This window comes from Thermothielavioides terrestris, chromosome 2, assembly GCF_000226115.1.
Source record: "Thermothielavioides terrestris NRRL 8126 chromosome 2, complete sequence".
NCBI classification, from domain to species: Eukaryota; Fungi; Ascomycota; class Sordariomycetes; order Sordariales; family Chaetomiaceae; genus Thermothielavioides; species Thermothielavioides terrestris.
In genome coordinates, this window is record NC_016458.1 from 8,537,730 (window position 1) to 8,557,503 (window position 19,774).

The following is a 19,774-nucleotide window of genomic DNA, read 5'->3' on the forward strand; positions in this document are numbered from 1 at the left end:
GATAGGAAGAACCGTGTAGCTATCTAAACAAAGCTCTCGCTTGCCCGGGCGTTCTACAGCGATCCCGCCAGCCCTGTCTCCTCGGCTGGGCTCGACACCATGACCCGGACTGCGGACAACGGATTTGGGCACACACATGCTAGCGAGTGACAAGCAAGTTCCTTGGACTAATTGCCTAAGCTAGACTTCAGCATCAACCCAATCTCTCCGCTGTCCATCCCTCGCCACTACCCATCACATCCAGTCACATCGAACCCGGTGCCACCTGCAACCAACCAGCGATGTCAGTAACTCATCGCAGACACCGCACCACCTAGGCAAGAACATTGAGCGCACTCGCGGCCCACCATAGCCACCGCCAGCCACGCCGTCAAGTCACCCCAACATTCCAGGGCGGCCCAGTGCCGCCGGTGCAGCGGATGCCTTGGGCATCTTGGACAAGCGCCTGGTCGATCTTGTTGCCGTTGCGGAGAGCCCGGCCCGGGAACACGGTGGCCTCGGGAGGGAGCAGAGGCATGCGCTCCTACTCCTCATCCTCGACTTCGTCCTCCACGGAGCGGGGCCGGGTAGGCCAGGCCGACCTGGCTCCCTCTCCGGTGGAACGGGCGCCGAGCTGGTCAAGGTCACGCTCGGTCAGGTCACGCTTCTGGTTCGTGAGGATCTGCACTCCATCCTCGATGACATCAGGGATGATTTTGGCCGCGCCCTTGAGGATGCTACCGAGGTTGAAGCGGGGATCCAGTTGCTCGAGGTCACGCTCGGCCAGCTCCTCTTCGTCTCGCTTCTGGTTCGTGAGGATCTGCACTCCGTCTTCAATGACATCGGGGATGATCTTCGCCGCGCCCTTGAGGATGCTGCCGAGGTTGAAGCGGGGATCCAGCTGCTCGAGGTCGCGCTGGTTGAGCTGCCGACTGGCACCAGGGATCACGGCGGCGCTGGTGACGCCGAGGATGGCGGCGATGGCGATAGCGTGCTTCATCTTGAAGGTTGGACGGGTTGGTGTTGGTGGGTTATGGTCGGAAGGCGGTTGTGGGCGGTGCGGACGCCGTCAAGTGACTGATCAGCTGGCTTGGTCAACGAGTGGGAGCCGGATTTGAGTTACCGTGTGACGAGATTCGGTATGACAGGACTTGGCCGGCGCGTGGAGCTTGGACCGTACAACGATACCGTGAAACGGGTACTGGGGGATTCGACTAGCGAATGGGTGGTGATGCTGAAGCCGAGACTTGCTAATAGCCCTGAAGGAACTTGAAAAAAGGAATGTACGTACGGCTTTCCAGAAGCCGACACAGGAAAATGAACGGATGGGACTTGCCAGAAGCCCCGGCGTAAGGAATGTGCTTGTGAGTGAGGACCGTGAGTAGATGCTGGTGAGACAGACAAGTCGCCTGTGTGGGGGGTGTCACTCATTCTTTTATGGCCAACTTTGAGCCAGCAACTGCACTGCACTCGCCACAGGAGACTCTACGACGCATCTCTCTAGCTGTTGGCCCTTGTGGAGGAATGTGAGGTATCAGCGCTGCTGCCAATTTTGGCACGAGAAACGACCCAAAATCGATCTCCCTCCTGCAGCTCCTGACCGTGACCGCGATCGAGATCTCGACTTAGGGGGCAAGACAGGCACTTCGGGCCAACAAGGCCAGATCGATGGTTGAGACACCCATGGGGAGACATGAAACAAACGAGCCGTCCCAATGATCGTTCGCCGCCCTTTGGCGTGGCTCGCGGACAAAAATGATCGGGTGAGTTGGTTGGGCTTGATGCCCGTGGGGGCCAAGTGGTGACCCCTTCCTGGAATTCCATACAGCATGTCCAAACTCATCCCCAACCATCTGCACAGTTATCATTTGGATACGCCTACGGATCGGTTTAAGGTTTAGCCAGACACAAAGCATTGCACCGGTTTGAAAATGATGAACTCCAGTCGCCGCGACTAAGGTCCTGTTATGACGTAGTAACCCGCTCCCGTAGATACTGCCATCAAAAGCAATCCTTTACCATAACTACCTCTTAACGATCGTCCACAGTCGTACCAGAGATATACAGTGACAACGAGACTACAAGGCCTCTCGGTTGCAAGAAGCTCATAGCAAGTTCTCCCAGAGTGCCTATGGCGTGCTATGACCCCTCGAGGCTCGCGGTTGATTCGCGCAGAAGGGGTATGGTGTCTTTTCAGCGGTAGACGTAAGTATAGGATCCAACGACCACACGGTAGCATGCGGCGCGGAGACCAGGAGCAGTGTGGGGGCTATGCAGGATGCGGAAAAGAATATGTTGTTTATGTACACAGTACGGACATATTGTGTTAGAGTGAGGTGCTCTCCCAGCCAGGGAGAGGGAACAGAGGTCTATATACGTCCGGAGCAGGCCTGACACGGGACCAACGTGCGCAATGTGCCACCAGGGGACGGCCTCGGCCCGGTTAAGGAGCGCGTTGGTTTTGGCAGATTCGGCGGATTTGTCATTGGCCAAACCTCGAAGCGACCAGCCAGCCGTCTTCGAAGAGTACTCTGTTTAAACCACTCTTCTGATGATGCAAGGCATCTCGGCTTCCAAGACTTGACCGCCATGTGCTCGGTTCAATCCTTAATCGATGATGGAGGTTAAGTTAGTCAACACAGGGACCGATGCACCAGGCCACGCTTCATCCTCGTCGAGATCAGTTCAAAGAGAATCCAGGGCTCTGAGCCGGGAAAGATGAGATTCTCAGATGCATGTCATTGCGACTTGACACCCGTTTCTTAGTTGCTTCCCATGGTGAGCTGTGGGAGCGGTACAGTAGCATGGCCATTCCCCTGGAACTCTCTCCTTTCCCTCCAGCTCGTCCGGACCATGCTACCACTCCAGTTCTTTCTTACTCCCACAGCCGCTCTCCCCATTCGCCGGCTTCGTCCACTCATACAGCCCTCCGCGCTCCACGAAGGCTTCCTCATCCCAGTACACGCTCTCCAGGGCCTTCTCCACGCCGACCTCCAAGATCGGCTTGGACGGCTGCTTCCCAGTCCTGTCCAGAAACCGCAGGTATTCGTCCAAGATCAGGTAGCTCTTGGCCATCAGGCGATTCGGCTCCGGCACCAGGCAGGCCTGCCCGCGGTGGCGCTCGCAGAAGGCCTCGAACTCCTCGTCCGAGATGGTAAACCGATGCGCGTTGCGCAGCGTCTCGTCCGAGTCGTTCTCGCCGCGCACGATCAGCACCTGGAAGCACTTCCACCGGAAGGGGCGCAGCGCTGCGATGTGCGCGTTCATGTCCTCGGCGACGTTCAGCCTGTTGACGACCGTGTTGATCTTGAAGAGGACCCCGTACGTGCGGCACCACTCGGCAATCTGGTACAGGCGAGGCACCTGGTCGCCGCTGCCGCGGCCGATGGCCACGTTGGTCTGCTCGTTGAACGAGTCGCACGACACGGCGAGGATGTCGAGCTGGCCGGCGTGCCGGCGCAGGAAGTCCTCGCGCACGAGCGACCCGTTGGTGACGACGGAGACGGACTCGAGGCGCAGCTCGCGCTTGCAGAAGTCGATCATGGCGCCCAGCGCCTTCGGGTACAGGAATGGCTCGCCGCCGGCGAAGTTGATCTTGCGCATGCCCGCCTGCGCGAGGAGGCGGAGGGCCGCTTGCTGCCGCTCGAGGTTCTCGATGTGGGACGTCGTCGCCGTGTGGAAGCAGAAGCCGCAGCTCTTGTTGCATTGCCGCGTGAAGTGGTAGTTGACGGACACTGGGACTTTGGCGCCTGGTTTGCGACGAGGGCGAAGGGGGAAGAGGCGGCGCAAGTCGAGCTGCGGGTAGAGACCAACCAGGATGCGGGTGCTGAGGATGAGAATGAAAACACAGAGCAAAAGCGCCGCCGCGACCGCCATGATGATGGTCGCTGAGTCGTTGTCGTTGTTATGACAGATCCCTGAAGACACGGCGGTTGCAAGACTTGGTGGCGGGCAATCTCCAGCCATGGAGGGCGAGGCCCTTAAATCCCCCACCCGGTCATCAGGCTTCAAAGGAGAGATCGTGGAGGCAGAGAGTAGGCCTCAGTCTACGGTGACATAAGGAGCTGACTGATGTTTGTTGTTTGCCTAATCAAGACTCATCTTTCGCTTTTTGGCTGATTCACACGGCTTGCCAATCTGACAAGGCACCCGCACCTGTAGAATGAGTCCCTTTGTTGCGAATGTCTGTGATTGGGAAAAGACAGCATGGAAAGCTGTTTGTCTTCTTTTCTAGTCATTCAGACAACATCGGGATTTATTTCTTGGAACCTCGCAGATGCCTCTCCCTCTCATTCCCGTCTTTGCATCCCAGGCACCCCAAGCAGTCGGCCAGCCACCCATCATTAAGTAACTCCCAGAATGGAAATGGCAAATGACCATGGCAAGCCGCGCTACATCTTCGTCATCGGTAAGTTGACGGCTCTTCCCCCAAATCGCCTGTTAACGGTAAGCCGACCATTCTGAGGCGCTCCCGGAGCCGGCAAAGGGACCCTGTGCAAGAGGCTTGCGCAGACATACGACTTCACCCACATCTCGGTTGGCGACCTGCTCCGCGAGAAGGCTCACGACACGAACATCAGCAGGTATCTCGAGAACAACGAGCTGCTGCCGTCGCAGTATCTCTTCCCAGTGCTGCGGGACGCGTTCCGTAATGCTGCGCCTGGGCGCCCCATCATCCTGGACGGGTTTCCCAGACGGCATGAACAGATCGGCGAGTTTGAGGAAGCGGTGAGTGGATAATCTCTGTGCCATCTCGCGACGGAAGTTTGCTGACACCCCCAGTTCGGCGAGCCACGTCTCGTTTTGTTCTTCCAGTGTCCCCGCCAGTTGGCCAAAGAGCGTGTACTAGGCAGGAAGGAGGGTCGGCCGGGAGACACCAGCGAGGTGTTTGACAAGAGATACAAGGAGTATCTCGAACTCAACCCGCCCATTTTGGACTACTACGGCAGCATCCGGGGCAAGGGCACGCTTGTCGAGGTGAGTTGCGTTAACGCTAGGTTAGGGGTCTCTTTCCCAGCTAACCACCTGTAAGCAGGTCAACACCAGCAGCGGGACTGAAACCTCTTGGGAGAGATTGTTGAAAGCATTGCAGGAGAGGAAGGAGTGGAAGCAGCTGTTGCGTCGTGATTGAGGTGTCCACATTTCGAGTCTGTGCCCACGGGAAGTGGTATGAGGAAAGTATCGAGAGTGGTTGGTTTGACGGCGAGTATGACTTGAGGGGTCAGTTGAGTGGTTCGGGTGATACAGAGATCTAGCCTGACAAGCCGCCAGTTCGGGACTGTAACCCCGGTCGTGCCGACTGTCTATGCTGGACAGACCGCAACCCGGGAATACACCCGACTCTGTCATCCAACCTCCCTCACAGACCTCTCTTTCTCATCATCTCGAAATAAGCCGTAAGCTTCCCCACCGCTTCACCCTCCTCCCACGCCCACGCATACCGCCGCATAAACGCCACAATCCTCCGGTCCATCTCCTCCATCAACACGGCCTTCTCCCCCTCTCCGATCCCGCCCTCCACCTCAACCTGCAACTCCACCTCCCCGACCTCATGCCCGAAATCCATTCGGTCCCTCACCACCTTGAACTTCCCATCGACCAACCACGCCTCGCGCGTGGTGACGAACTCGGCCAGCTTCCCCAGCCCAAAATCTCGAACCACCGCCTCCTCAATACCCACGACCTTCTCCCCGCCCTCACCCTGCGCGTATACTTCTTCTTCTTCTTCTTCTTCCTCTTCATCTGCCGCCGCCGCGTTGGCGCCACAGCGCCGGCCCAGCCCCAACCCCAAAACCGCCGCGACGCACCGGCCGACGTCGCGCTCGCCGCGCAGCTCCTCGAAGCGCGAGCGGACAAAGTCGCCGCCGCGCCGCACCTTGGCCTGCCACGCGCCGTCGCGGCGGCGGACCCAGGCGCCGGCGGCGGAGAGGGCGCGCGTGGGCGTGTCGTAGTAGATGTCGTGGATCGTGCGGGTCGGGAGGGGCTGGACGGAGGCGAACATGTGCGTGTGCGGAGTATGGGGCTGCTTCTGCTCCGGTCGGTAAAGAGGGCGGAGGGGGAGGTCGGGGCTGTTATTGAGGGTGAGGGAGGGCACGGCGAGGCGGCGGAACTTGCGCTCGACTTCGAGGATTGTTGTCTTAGCTGGGCCGGTTGGTGCTGGTGGTGGTCGTGGGGAGAGTTTGGAGAGTGCTGCACGGGTGGCGCGGATGGCCATTGTGTCGGAGGAAGATGGAAGCCTTGGGAGAGCGTGGCCTGGGCGGGCCGTGTTGTTATCGAGATTTTGGTCTGGCAGTGGTTGCGATTGAGCTGGTCTTCCAGCTGTTCAGAGCGATTTGCTTTGGTTGACGCGATCAGGGCAGCAATTGTGGGTGAAGGAAGTTTCAAAATCAAGTCGCGAGACTCCCAGAGTCGGTACTCAGCACTCAGCTGACTCCCAAGAGAGAATTTGCCGTGATAAGCTGGAGGCTGGCTTGTGGATTGGAAGCTATGGCGGCTTCGGTGCGAGTTGTACTGAGAATTGGCCCAAGGTTGCCAGAGAATTTCGTTGAAAGTTGTGCAACATGCATGCACGGTGTTTGTTTACCAGGCGATCTGTTATGGTCCCGTCTCTCGTGAAAGAACCTTGAGGTAAAACGCCGAGATTCGCAAGCGGAAGCGGTAACGCCAGGTATCTGCTCTGGCAACCAGCTCTGGCCTGCCTTCTATCCCATCTATCGGGCTTCCTCGTCCTCGTTCTTGTCCTCTTCCTTGTCCTCGTCCCTGGCCGCCGCACCTTCTTTCAACCGCTTCACCACCAACGCCTGTCTCACATTTCCGTTGAACAGGACCTTAAAGTTTTCCGCAACGCCAAAGCCAACATCGGCTTTCTCCTCGATCCTTTTCCGCTCGTCGTAGTTGACCTGGCAGATGGTCACTTTTCTGATCTCCTGCCCATTTTCGTCGACCTGACTCGTCACGACGGCTTCAGGAAGTGACTCCGTCTCTGCCAGTTTCTGGAGCTCGCCGGCCGAGGAGATCGGACCGTCGGGGGTCAAAAGGACAGGGAAGCGCCTTGGGCGCGTCGGAGGCAGCGTGCCATTGCGGGCCTTCTCCCATACTTCGGCGGACCAAGGCGGTTCCTTTTGCATTTTCAGGTTGATGAGGTCCATGAGTGAATTGCACTGGAGGTCCGACATCTCGATTGAGCGTGAAGAGCGTGAAGAGCGTGGCGGATTTGGATTGCCAATCACGATGTGTCAGGTGCTAGTGCCGGATACTGATGCCGGATACCTGACGCTGAATCGCTGATGGGATCGTAGTGAATCGTAGCGAGTTGCTGCGGACCGAGTTCACAGAAGCCGAGGAAGAATCAGAAAGAGGAAGGTGGTGGACCATTCCCGTCTCTGCGGCACGGGGCCCGCAGGTACTGGGAATCCGAGCGGGTTGCGCTTTTGATCACCTGCCCAGTGGTACGCACATGGTTTACATTTTTCGACATGTTTCGACGCATATGTGAACCTGACGTAAACATACAGGTTGGAGGAGGGTCACCTCTGCAGAATTGCGTAGCGAAACGCCCTAGAAAAAGAAGAAAAAAGAAAGAAAAAGAAAAATAAAAGAAGAAAGAAAAAATGATAAAATGATAAAAAAAAAGTGTGTGTGAGAGAAAGAGAGAGAGGGAGAGGGAGAGGGAGGGAGGGAGAGAGAGATGGGCCCCCGTCCACGCGGAGGTTACCGCCAAAATCCAGTAGCTATTGCTAACGCGCCTTGTAGACCTCACAGGCAGCGAGGAGCTGGGGAGTGTGATCGTGCCCACATCATTTCTGGAAGTCAGAGAGAATCCCTATCGTCAGAGCCAGTACGATCCTAGATTCATTCAAGCTCAGCTAGGACAGGCTATGTAGCAAAGCTCACACGAGGTGAAGGCCAGCTTGCAATTCCTCTTTTCTCGCCACCCGTACTGCCGCCTTGAATAAAAACATGAGTTGTTCCTCAGGCAGACGGTATACGAATCGGTGGCCGTCGTATTTATCCAAGTGTCTCAACAGGAGTTGAAATCTACCGAGTTGTATATAAGAAAGCTATAGTGAGTGGCTATGTCAGTTAGAAGTGGAGGCCACTTACAATCCTTTCCCCTTTCCAGGTGTATGGCGCCGTTTTCACACACAGAAATCAGAGAGGGCGGTTGGTCATCTTCACAGTCAAAGAACTGGCGGGACCCACCCTTGGCTGCATCCATGTATGTCTATGTCACCGAATTCTGCAATCATCTTCGCTCTGGAGCCCGGGGAGCTGCCATTGTTGGTATAGGACCAACAATGGTGGAAGCACTTTGTCGACTTTGGAGCCGCCATCTGAGATGTCGCGTCACAGCTTGTCAACGCCACAATTATCCGCTGACATTTCGTGAATGCCCAAAACCAAGTGAAAAACGCCTGTATTCTTCCCTGCCTGTCCTACGAAAGATGCCATGGGCTCTCGACTCCGTCTCTACCTTGGTATGAAGCCAACGCCGTCTGATAAAACAAGGAGGGGAGCTTCAACAAAAGAAAACCTTGCGCTCCACCAGGGAAGGCCTCGTCACGCCACCCAAGCAACTAAAAACTGTAGATCTGCTCCGGCTTGTACCCCAGCTCGGCCAGCACGCCGCTGCCCCTCCTCCCCTTCAGCGCCTTCTCCATCGCCGGCGGCCCGCACACGAGCACCTTCACGTCGCGGTTCTTGGCGTCGGCGGCGGCCAGGCCAGCCTTCTCGAGCACCTGCTTGGTGACGAAGCCCTTCTGGTGCGGCGACCCGGGGGCGGGGGCGGCGACGACGTAGACGGCCCGGAAGCGGCCCGGGTGGGCGCGCTCGAGCGCGGCGAACTCGTCGCGCAGGAAGAGGTCGTCGTCCGTGTTGACGCCCCACACGAGCGTGACGCGCGTCCGGTCGGCCGGGTTGCCCAGGATGCCGCGCGCCAGCTGGTACATGGGCGTGATGCCGGCGCCGCCGGCGATCATGGCCACGTGCGCGTGCTGGTTCGGCGTCCAGGCCAGCTCCTTGATCGGCGCGAACGTGAGCGTGTCGCCGGGCTGCAGGGAGTGCAGGTGCGTGCTCTGCTTGCCGTTGGGGTACAGCTTGACCATCAGCTCGATGTAGCCGGGCTCGTCTGCGGTCGCTGGCGGTTAGCTACTCGCTTTGCGTTGGCACTTGCAGATAGATAGATGGAGAAGAGAAGGTCGGGGGGGTACTGGGCGTGCATACTGAGGTCGTTGACTGGGGTGTATGGCCGGAGCACCGGCAGCCAGCGGCCGGTGGGCCAGGAGACGGTCAGCAGGGCCGAGGTGAGGGACAGGCCGCTCGGCTTGCTGGCGTCGGGCAACTCGAAGCGCAGCTTCTTGGTGTTGTGGTTGATCAGCTCGGTGCTGTGCAGGCGCAGGGTGTGGAAGCCGAAGCTGCTGAAGATGGGCTTGTCCGAGCTGGCGGTGCTGTTGCTGCGCAGGTACCAGGCGCAGGCGCCAATGCCGGCAACGGCGGCGGCGACGGCCACTGGGGTGCTCATGACGCTTGCGCGGTGCGTGGCGCGCAGGAGAGGCCCGAACTGGGTTGCTGGAGACATTCTCGGAGGATGCTTTTTTGTTGTCTTAAATATTGGTTGTCGGCCTTGTCAAGAGCGACACACGGGCAGCGCTGAGTGGGCATCCGGAACACCGAAACTCGAAGGCGCCAACCAGGTAGATTAACGGTATGCTGTGGCACTTGCCGTGTGCACCCAAGAGAGCAGGGTCCAGCTAATATGCGGATCGGAGGTGGGCTTTGGGGAAGTCCCAACGCGGCGCAGAACCCTGTTTATTAGGCCATTCCTTGACATCGGTCCCGATCTGATCGATGTCTCTCGGCGCGGAGACCGGGAAAGTCCGACGTGGCCGGCGCTCGGAGAGGATATAAGCGCCGACATGCACTTACCTTCACTGAACAACAGGGTACCTTAGTTACGGCAACCAACATCAGATTGATGGGAGTGGCTGTCGGTCTGTTGTTTCTTTTGCGAGCCATCGTGTCTCAGTCTCCCAGCCCTTCGCCGCCAGCCGCCATTTCGCTCATGATCTAGGTTACTCGCGGCTTCTGAAAAAGCAGGCCGCATGGCGCGCAAATGCACCACTTTCTTCGAGCACGGATTCATAACTTTGAAGTTCGAATCCTCAGTGTTGCGGCTGCTGACTTGGCGGCCGAAGGAATCGACGATTACGCGTCCGTTGATGTGCAGAGCGCACTGAGCTCCGTTAGACCGGCGGGAGCAGGGCATGCAGTGGTGCCAGGAATGAGAAGTGTCGGCCAGCACCGGGTTGGCGCGCACTTGCAAGGGAAGACAGGGTCACCGGGCTCGGCCAACGCAGATCGATTGCAATACACTAGTGAAGTGAAGCGTATGTCCGACGCGGTATGTCCGACGCGGGATCGGGCAACGGGCTGGGAATGTTGGGGGCGGGATGATGGCTGTTACCTACCTTAAGGTACCGTATTTAGTCCCGTCGCAGATCACATTAACTTCACGTGTGTATGCCGACATGCGAAGTGGTGTGATCGAGCCGTTTTAACGAGTGGAAGTTACAGCGCCTGCTCAGTGTGACGCTGGCCAGATTCGTCCCAGATCTCTCGCGTAGATTAGGCAGGCGGTGAAGCCTGTTGCAGCCAGGGTCAACCCAACGTCTCCACCACCTCGCAGAACTGCCGGTGTCTGTGCACTTGGCGGTCAATCTTTTCCTTTTTACTGCCGGACTCATCCACTCCAGCTTCAATGCCAACGAGGAGCCCGTATGTACCAGCCAGCACCCACACCACCGCCCATCAAGCATGGCCGACGATGGCATGCTGCTCAACTTTGAGCTCGGCGATGCGCCGCTAAAGAGCCAAGTCAAGTTCACGGGCGGCCGCTGGCGAGACCGGCTCAAGGCGCAGAGGAGCGCGAAACGAGAGCAGCAGCAGCAACAGCAGGGTGGCCCCTCCACGACCCCGCCAAGGCGCAGACCAGCCGCGGGCGGCGATCTCGAGTCGGGGCGGCCTGCGAAACGGCCGAGAACCGAGGATGCAGGCCCATCCAGACACGCAACAGTACCCAAGACGACGGCGGATGGTGCCGCCCGCAAGCCACCGAGCCATGCCATCAGGACGGGCCAGGTCTCGTCGAGCCTCTTCACGTCCAACCCGGTGCCCGTCACCTCGTTCGACCAGCCGCCAGCCGAGGAGGCCGAACCAGCGAAACCATCCAACGCGCCGCTGTCCGAAGAAGCCGAAAACTTCCACTCGCTGGGTCTCTCGCGCCGTATCGCCCAGCACCTGGCCGCGAAGCTGGAGATGAAGGCACCGACAGCGATACAGAAAAACACGGTACCGCAGCTGATCAGGGAGGATAGCGATGCCTTCCTGCAAGCTGAGACCGGTTCGGGAAAGACGCTGGCATACCTGCTGCCCATCGTCCATAGGATCATGGCCTTGAGCCTGCACGAGGACGGGACGCCCAAGGACACGAAGGTGCATCGGAACTCGGGCCTCTTCGCCATCATCTTGGCTCCCACCCGCGAGTTGTGCAAGCAGATTGCCGTCGTCTTGGAGAAGGTGCTGCGGTGCGCCCCGTGGCTGGTGTGCACCACTGTCATCGGAGGCGAGAGCAAGAAGTCGGAGAAGGCCCGGATACGCAAGGGTGTCAACATCCTGATTGCGACCCCCGGGCGGCTGGCCGATCACCTCGACAACACCAAGGTGCTCAACGTTGGTACCGTGCGGTGGCTCGTGCTGGACGAAGGCGACCGTATGATGGAGATGGGCTTCGAGGACGATATTCGGACGATTGTCGGCAAGATCAGGGCAGATAAGCTGCAGAAGGAAAATGCTGAGGGTGTCGTGCTCGACGGCGTGCTTCCCTCCCGGAGAGTCACGGTGCTGTGCTCGGCAACCATGAAGATGAACGTGCAAAAGCTGGGCGAGATCAGCCTGGAGGACGCCGTACACATCACGGCGTCCAAGTCCGACATGGAGAAGGACGTCGTGGCGCGCAATGAGGCCATCTTCGCGGCCCCTTCGCAGCTGAAACAATCTTGCATCATCGTGCCGGCCAAGCTGCGTCTAGTGACGTTGATTGCGCTCCTAAAGTCCACGTTTGCCAGACGGGGCTCCGTCATGAAGGCCATAATCTTCATCTCATGCGCCGATTCGGTCGACTTCCACTACGAGCTGCTCAAGGACACGAAGCCGCTGGAACCGCCGACACCAGAATCGTCGCCGACGAAACCGGATCGCAACGGTATCCACACGGAGTTAACCGTCGCTCCGGCTGCATACATCACGTCCCCCGCAAACCCCAGAGTCCTTCTGCACAAGCTCCACGGCTCGCTCGCACAGCCGGTGCGTTCCTCCACCTTGAACGCCTTCTCGACCTGCAAGGACCCGGCCGTGCTCATCACGACCGACATCTCCTCCCGCGGACTCGACGTGCCTGCAGTCGATCTGGTTATCGAGTACGATCCGGCCTTTGCCGTCCCCGACCACGTGCACCGCATCGGCCGGACAGCCCGTGCCGGTCGTCCCGGCAAAGCCGTCCTCTTCCTCCTTCCTGGCTGCGAAGAGGGCTACACATCCATTCTCCCCGCCTCCACGCCCATCACCCCACAACTCTACGAATCCATCCTGCAGAAGGGGCTCGCCACGGCAGTCAACCTTCCCTCCACCCACTCCACCGCCGAAACCGAAAAGCAAACCTGGAGCTCCCGCGCCGAAGCCCTCCAACTGCACTTGGAGCAGCGGCTCCTCGTCGGCCCCACCACAGGCGGCGGAGACGACGACCCTGCCGCAGGCGGCGACAGCGCCAGCAAGGCCAGCAGCAAAGGCAAGCCGAAATCCCAACAACACAAACCGCCGCCAAAAGCAAAACCCAGAGACAATCCGCTGCTCGAGGCCGCCCGCCAGGCGTTCCGCTCCCACATCCGCGCCTACGCCACCCACGTCCGCGAGGAGCGCGTCTACTTCGACATCACGCAGCTGCACCTCGGCCACATGGCCAAGGCGTTTGCGCTGCGCGAGACCCCCGGCGGGATCGGCGGCGGGGTGGCGCGGCGGGCGGCGCAGGGTGGGAAGAACGCGGCGGAGAATAAGAATAAGGGGAGGGCTGGTCATGGCAAGGCTGCCGGCGGTGGTAGCGGTGGTGGTGGTGGTGGTGGGGGTGGGAAGCGCGGTGGTGGTGGGGATGAGGATGATGATGATGATGATGGCGATGGCGTGGGCGCGGTGGATGAGGATGCGGCGCGGCGGATGAGGGAGAAGATGCGCTTGGTCATGAACGCTTCGAGCGAGTTTAATATTGGTTGAGGGGGGATGTGGGGGTCGTTGGAGACGGTGGGAGTGGTAGGTGTGATGGTGAGTGATGGGTTGTGTGAGATGCTTCGCTGATGTGCCAGTGATTTGGTTATATACCCCGGGGGAGGTTGCCATAGACAGTTGGGAAAAGTAGAGGTTCTCTAAGTGGATTGTCGGAGCGCATCTCTTGGAGACGGGCCACACGGAGTAGTGGCAAAAGAACAAGCTTGAACGGGCTCAACTCACGCAACTGCGATTGTCTTGTCCCAGTCGTTTCTCAAATGGGGCAGGCCCGAGATATCTGATTGTCAGAACCAGCCCGGCCCAGGGCTCCGGGCCGGCCCACCGAGATTAGGATCCACCGGCTTGATGCCCAACTGCCGCCCAAGACTGGGCTCCTAATCAGGAGAACTCTCCTACAATACAACATCTTCAATACTACGATTGATCCTAGTTGTATATATCGCTTATATCGTAATAGCTTTATCTTCCTAAGCCTATACAACGGTTCTAATAATTAAAAGTCTCATTAGCTTAAAAACCTAGCCCTATCTCTAAATATATAGCCTTATATATAGCGTTTAGTAGTAACTACTATATCTTCGAAAGCTAATATAAAGATCGATATTATCCTAGCTAGCCTAGATAATTAGGTAGCTTAGAATTGCGAGTTCGTCAATAAGGCTAAGCATCTCGATCTACTCGACTATTTCGAAGGCAAGGCGGAGCTACTCCCAAAGCCTATACCGGCTAATATCTACGACCTCACCTAGGAACGTATTTAGCGTAAGCTCTAGGAATATATCGTCGAACTATAGGCTTCTACGTTAGCTATAGCCAACGTAGGAGCCCTAGCCGACCTAGGAGCATCCTCTACGAGCAAGTAGTAGCCTAGCACTATATCTATAGCCTAGCTACCCTAGGATAACGATATAGATTCCTAGACCCTCTCTAAGAGCAAAGGCCTATAAGAGTAACTTAATATCAAGGCGTTGAACGCTAGCTAGAGGAGGCTCTATAGAGATAGAGAAAGGTAGTTTAATAACAATATCGCTATTATCATTATATAGGTTAAGAAGGATCTAGACTATAAATATAAGGACTATAAATGCTAAACCAACTACTTTACTAAGATACTAACCTTTATAACTACTATAGTAGTAGCTAACTACTAGTCTACCTACTTTATAGAGTATACTAATCTTCGAATATAGTATAATAACCTTAAGAAGACCGTTTAATTAACTATTAAAACGATAATTAAACTTCGAATATATATTTATATATACTTTAATACGTTTAAATACCTTAGGAATATATATATTAAAGAGGTTAATTTCAAGAGGTAGCTTATTAAGTAGGAGAGCTTAATAGATAAGGCCTCCCTTTAGAAAATAAGTAAGGCGAAGGATCCTAGCCTATAGTTCAACGAACTAATAGCTATATTAGAGAAGCTATTCCTAAGCTTTATTTCCCTCTATACTATAAGTAAGATAGAGATCTTAGAGAAGCTAACCTTTTAAGATATAGCTATAGAGGTTTATAAAGGTATATACCTATTCCTTAAGAAAGCGCTTAGCTATATAGGAAAAGGATCTTTCTTAATATATAGCCCTAGAGAAAAAGAAAATAAGGACCTTAAGCAACTAGAAGATTAAGAGGATCGCCCTAGACGCTAAACCAATTATAAAAAGGGAGCTAGAATTGGCTGATCCTACTTTAAATATAAACTAAGCGCGCTTATAGCTCCTAGTACCTCTATAAGGTCCTTAAGCATATTAAGGAAGTGCTATACCTATAATTACTTCTATTCGACTAAGTAGTATTACTATTTAAACCCTAAGAGTATACCGCTTAGGTAAGAACCTAGAGAATATATCAAAGCTTATATAAAAGCTAATTTAAAGGCTAATTCAACTCTATAAATAGAGGCTAACAAGCTCTAGATAAAGAGGTCTAGAAGTAGCCTTGCTAACAACGTAAAGAGCGATATAAACGAAGATCTACTATTGTATTAACTAGCTAACCACTCTAAGAGAGCTATAGCTACACTCTTAACGAAGGAGCCTAAGGTTCCTAAAGTAGATATAGCCAATGCTAACGCCTCTAAAGAGGGCACTACTCCTAAAGAGAGCACTACCTAGGAAGAGGGTAACGCCCCTAAAGTAGGTATCGTCTCCGATATAGGCAACGCCTCTAAAGTAGGCACTAACATTATAGCGATATTTAGCTACTAATATATTATAAGAATATAGTAGTAGAGAGCTATAGGTAAATATATAGCGAGCTTCGCTATAATCCTAGCTATATTCTAGGTAAGCTAAAGATATTCTTTAATCAACTTAGTAATCCTAGATTTAAAGTCAACTATTTATATCGCTAACTATCTAAGTAAATTCAAAAGGCCTCCTAAGTTAGCTATACTTAATAACTATATCTAGGTAAACGAGCACCCTATTTAGATTAAAGGATATAATAAGATAGATATTAAACTGTAGAACGACAAAGGTATTATAGTCCTTACACTATACAATGTAGCCTATTACCTAACCTTCGTATATAACATTATATTATTAAAGTAGCTCAATCGACAAAGGATCTAATAGGATAATAGGCTAGAGAGTACGTTGAACTACCTACTTAGACGCTATAATTATACTCTCCTTAGATATATTATAAAGAAGCTCTAATAATATATTCTTAAATATATACCTAAAGACTATACGCCTATAGCCTTTACTATCTAAATAAAGAGGCTCGATTACTAGGCTCGCTATATAGAAAGCGTAGTAGATACTATAACCTAGCACTTACGCCTTAGCTATATAGGCCTAAGAGCCTTTAAACACTTCGTTAATTTCTTGTAAAGAGGGTATATCAAAGGTGTACCAACATTCAAGTATAATAGCTATAGCCTTAGTAAGTTTAAACGTAGGCCTAATTACATTCCTAGGCTATTGAACTATAGCCTAGGCGATAGGATCGCCCTAGATCTATACCCTTTCTAAGAAGGCTAATAGCACTTTAAATATCTATTATTAGCGATAGATCGCTATTTAAATATAATATAGGACTACTATCTATATAATCGCGAGACACTAAGTATCCTAGTAGCTATTAAACACCTCGCTATATTGTTTAAAAAGCAGTGTTAGCTATGTATTAAGGTCCTAGAGTATAACAACGAATTTATATAGGCGAGTGCTATCACTACCTAGGTAGAAAGACAAAGTATCTAAATGAAGCTTTCAACGCCTAATACGCCTATATAGAATAGAGGTGCTAAACGTTTAAAGGATATAATCAAGGAGAAGGCTAGAACAATGGCTATTAGTATATAGTTGCTAGGGCAACTATAGCTAAAAGTCACTAGAGCTATAATATATCTCTATAATAAGACACTATTTTTAACAACAAAGTAGATAACGCTATTAGATCGCTTTTATACCTTCTTTACTAAGAGAGATAGCCTAAGAGCCTTAAAGTACAAGCTATATTAAAGACATTTAAAGGTCTATAGTTGTAAAGTATTTACTATAACAAATGCTACTAAAAAGAAAGAAAGGTACTTTAAGTAGTTCCAACTAAAAGCTTAGATCGGTTACCTTATAGGATATAATTCCTTGAATATCTATTGTATTTAGAACCTAGCTACTAACTAAGTAGTATATATATACGATATAATCTTTAACGAGAAGTAGGTATACCTAAGCGATCTAAAGCTTATAGTATAGGATATCCCCTAAATAGACTTTAAAGAGCTAAAGCACTAGCTTAATATTAAAGGCGCTAATAACGCTGATTAGCTAGATAATAGCGATCTTATACCTATAGCTAAGGAAGAGAATATAATAAAGACGTTTAATATACCTTTAGTAACCTTCGAAGAACTAGAAAAGAGCTTAGCTACTATCGACAAAGTATTAAATACTATTGTAGTAAAAGGCAACGCTATAGGCACCTTTCTAGAGTTCTAATATCTAACTCCTCTATCTACTTCGCTAAACGCCCTAATTATAGCTACCTTCCTAGGCTTACGTTCGCCTAAAGCCTCTAAAAGAGCGTTCTAGCTATAGGAGGCTACCTTCAATGTAGAAATATTAGGCCCTAGAGCTATCGAATATAGGTACTTAAAGAGGATTCTCTATATAGAGGAAGAAAGAGAGGAACTTATTTAAAAGAGTAAAAAGAAGGCTAAGAAGGTAGTCGATACTATTAAAAAGGAAGATAGCGATATTAAAAGGATCTTCTAAGAAGAAGTTGGTCGCTTATAGTAAGAAGGTAAGCTTAGATCTATCTACTAGTCGATACTCCTACCTATACCTCAATAGCACTCTAAACTTAAAGATCACCTACTAGGCTAGCTATTCCTAGAAGCTAAATGTAATTATCTTCGAAGCTATAAAGTAATAGGCTCCTAGAAAGAGATTCGCTACTATAATAAGAAGGCTTAGGGCAAATAGATCCTAGATTATATATAGATATATATCTATAAGTTTAATAAAAGTAGATACCTTATTAAATATAAAGCGAGGCTCGTAGTATATAGCGATTAATAAAAGAAGAGGTTCGCTAAGGTGAACTATATAGCTATACTCACTATATAATCCTTTAGAACAGTGTTTACTATTATAGCAAGGTTCAACTTAGAACTAAAGTAGTTCGCTATAATCAACATCTTTGTCAATATAAAGATCGATAAAGATATTTATATAGAGATGCTATATAGCTATTATAAGCTAAGAACTATCTTAAAGCTAAAGAAAGTACTCTATAGTCTATAAAAGTCTCCCCTCCTCTAGCAACAAGAGCTAACGGCTACCCTAAGGAACCTAAGGTTCTAGGCTATACTATAAGAGCCCTATATTATAATAAATAAAGATATTATTATCTTCTTCTATATAGATAATATCGTCTTTACCTATTATAAAAAGGATCAATATCGAGCTAACAAAGTAATTAGCTAGCTATAAGAAAAATATAAGCTTATAAAAGAAGATAACCTCCTATAGTTCCTAAGTATAGAGATTTATTACAATTATAAAAGGCGTTTAATTTAGCTTAGCTAAATGGTATATATTGAGAAAATTATAAAGTTCGCTTAGGAAGAAGGAGAGCTAGAGACTCTAATAGCTAAGGGCAAATTACTCCTATACAATGATATTACTAGCTATAGCTCTATTAAACTCTATTAAAGGAAGGTTAGCTTAATCCTATATACCACTATTAATATACGCCTAGACATTGCCTTTATAGCCTCTAAACTTATATAGTTCAACTAGAACCTAGGATTAGAATACTACTATATAGCTAATTAAGTATTATAATACCTCTATTAAATAAGGTTTTAGGCCCTCTAGCTAAAAGGAGGAGATATCCTAATTGTAGCTAGCGATACTAGCTTTATTAATAATAATATCGATTATAAAAGCTTATAAAGTTATATTATTATCCTATTTAAAGGGCTAATCGTTTAGCGAGCTAGTAAATAGGATATAGTAACTATATTAACTATAAAGGTAGAGCTATTAGTACTGATATAGATAGTAAAAGAGGGTATATTCCTTTAATATCTATTAGAGGCATTAGAGATATATCTAGATAATAAGATCTTATTAATCTAGTACAATAATAAATAGATGATCTAACTAATCAACGCTAAGATACCTATACTATAGATAAAGCTAAAATATATCAACATTTATAACTATTAGCTATACTAAGAAGCTTAGAATAAAAGGGTTAATATAGATTATATACCCTCGAACTAGATATTAGCCAACGGCTTAACAAAGACGCTAAAACTAAAGCCCTATAGAAAGTTTATAGAAATATTTAATCTAACGGATATCTAAGCCTTTATCGAGATCTACGTCTACTAGGCGGTATAGAAGGAAGAAGTATAGGGCTAGAAGAAAGCTCTAGCTAAGCCAAAAGTTTAGTTTACAATGTAATATATAGGATTAAGAAGAGTAGACGTAGAAGGCTTAGTAGATCAAGACGATAGTAGAAGGACCTTAACACTATAAAATTACTAGATTAGGAAGAACGTAGTATTAGGAATAGCTTTATAGATTACTAGATTTAGCAAGCTAGAGCCGGAGGCTCGACCTAGGGGGGTATATTAAAACTAGCCTAGCCTAGGGCTCCGGGCCGGCCCACTGAGATTAGGATCCACCGGCTTGATGCCCAACTGCCGCCTAAGACTGGGCTCCTAATCAGGAGAACTCTCCCACAATACAACATCTTCAACACCACGATTGATCCCAGTTGTATACATCGCTTACATCGTGATAGCTTCATCTTCCTGAGCCTACGCAGCGGTTCCAACACTGATGCCTGCTCCGTGCGACCTGGCAATAGAGACTTTGACTTCAGGCAAAGAGACACCGCGGCTTCTGAGCCCAGCGCCAGAGAGCCCGATCTATACCTAGAGGTGACAGAAGAGTGCGAAATCAACAATTGAATTCAGGAGCGACCCATGCCC

General features: G+C 51.2%; 7 protein-coding genes across 7 annotated transcripts; 2 read left to right on the forward strand and 5 right to left on the reverse strand.

Annotated features, from left to right (window-relative positions):
* Nucleotides 1-523: 523 nt before the first annotated feature.
* Nucleotides 524-979, reverse strand: THITE_110056 (uncharacterized protein; the record flags this gene model as incomplete). Its single annotated transcript, XM_003653431.1, has 1 exon — nt 524-979. One exon carries the CDS (start codon nt 977-979, stop codon nt 524-526), a length of 456 nt encoding a protein of 151 aa, XP_003653479.1.
* Nucleotides 980-2,835: 1,856 nt separating this feature from the next.
* On the reverse strand, nt 2,836-3,855 carry THITE_118376 (uncharacterized protein; the record flags this gene model as incomplete). Its single annotated transcript, XM_003653432.1, has 2 exons — nt 2,836-3,728; nt 3,789-3,855. The coding sequence occupies 2 exons, from the start codon at nt 3,853-3,855 to the stop codon at nt 2,836-2,838; spliced, it is 960 nt and encodes a 319-aa protein (XP_003653480.1).
* Nucleotides 3,856-4,443: 588 nt separating this feature from the next.
* THITE_2046475 (uncharacterized protein) lies at nt 4,444-5,010 on the forward strand (the record flags this gene model as incomplete). Its single annotated transcript, XM_003653433.1, has 2 exons — nt 4,444-4,707; nt 4,762-5,010. Coding segments are annotated over 2 exons (513 nt in total), but the record flags the coding sequence as incomplete, so codon positions are not given.
* A 352-nt stretch (nt 5,011-5,362) lies between these two features.
* Nucleotides 5,363-6,124, reverse strand: THITE_2010984 (uncharacterized protein; the record flags this gene model as incomplete). The annotated part of the gene is made up of 3 exons (XM_003653434.1): nt 5,363-5,662; nt 5,774-6,007; nt 6,074-6,124. Coding segments are annotated over 3 exons (585 nt in total), but the record flags the coding sequence as incomplete, so codon positions are not given.
* Nucleotides 6,125-6,689: 565 nt separating this feature from the next.
* THITE_2129088 (uncharacterized protein) lies at nt 6,690-7,154 on the reverse strand (the record flags this gene model as incomplete). Its single annotated transcript, XM_003653435.1, has 1 exon — nt 6,690-7,154. The coding sequence occupies one exon, from the start codon at nt 7,152-7,154 to the stop codon at nt 6,690-6,692; it is 465 nt and encodes a 154-aa protein (XP_003653483.1).
* Nucleotides 7,155-8,555: 1,401 nt separating this feature from the next.
* On the reverse strand, nt 8,556-9,556 carry THITE_2088630 (uncharacterized protein; the record flags this gene model as incomplete). Its single annotated transcript, XM_003653436.1, has 2 exons — nt 8,556-9,106; nt 9,202-9,556. The coding sequence occupies 2 exons, from the start codon at nt 9,554-9,556 to the stop codon at nt 8,556-8,558; spliced, it is 906 nt and encodes a 301-aa protein (XP_003653484.1).
* Nucleotides 9,557-10,791: 1,235 nt separating this feature from the next.
* THITE_2064289 (uncharacterized protein) lies at nt 10,792-13,555 on the forward strand (the record flags this gene model as incomplete). Its single annotated transcript, XM_003653437.1, has 1 exon — nt 10,792-13,555. One exon carries the CDS (start codon nt 10,792-10,794, stop codon nt 13,297-13,299), a length of 2,508 nt encoding a protein of 835 aa, XP_003653485.1. The 3' UTR covers nt 13,300-13,555.
* Between the last annotated feature and the right edge of the window lie 6,219 nt (nt 13,556-19,774).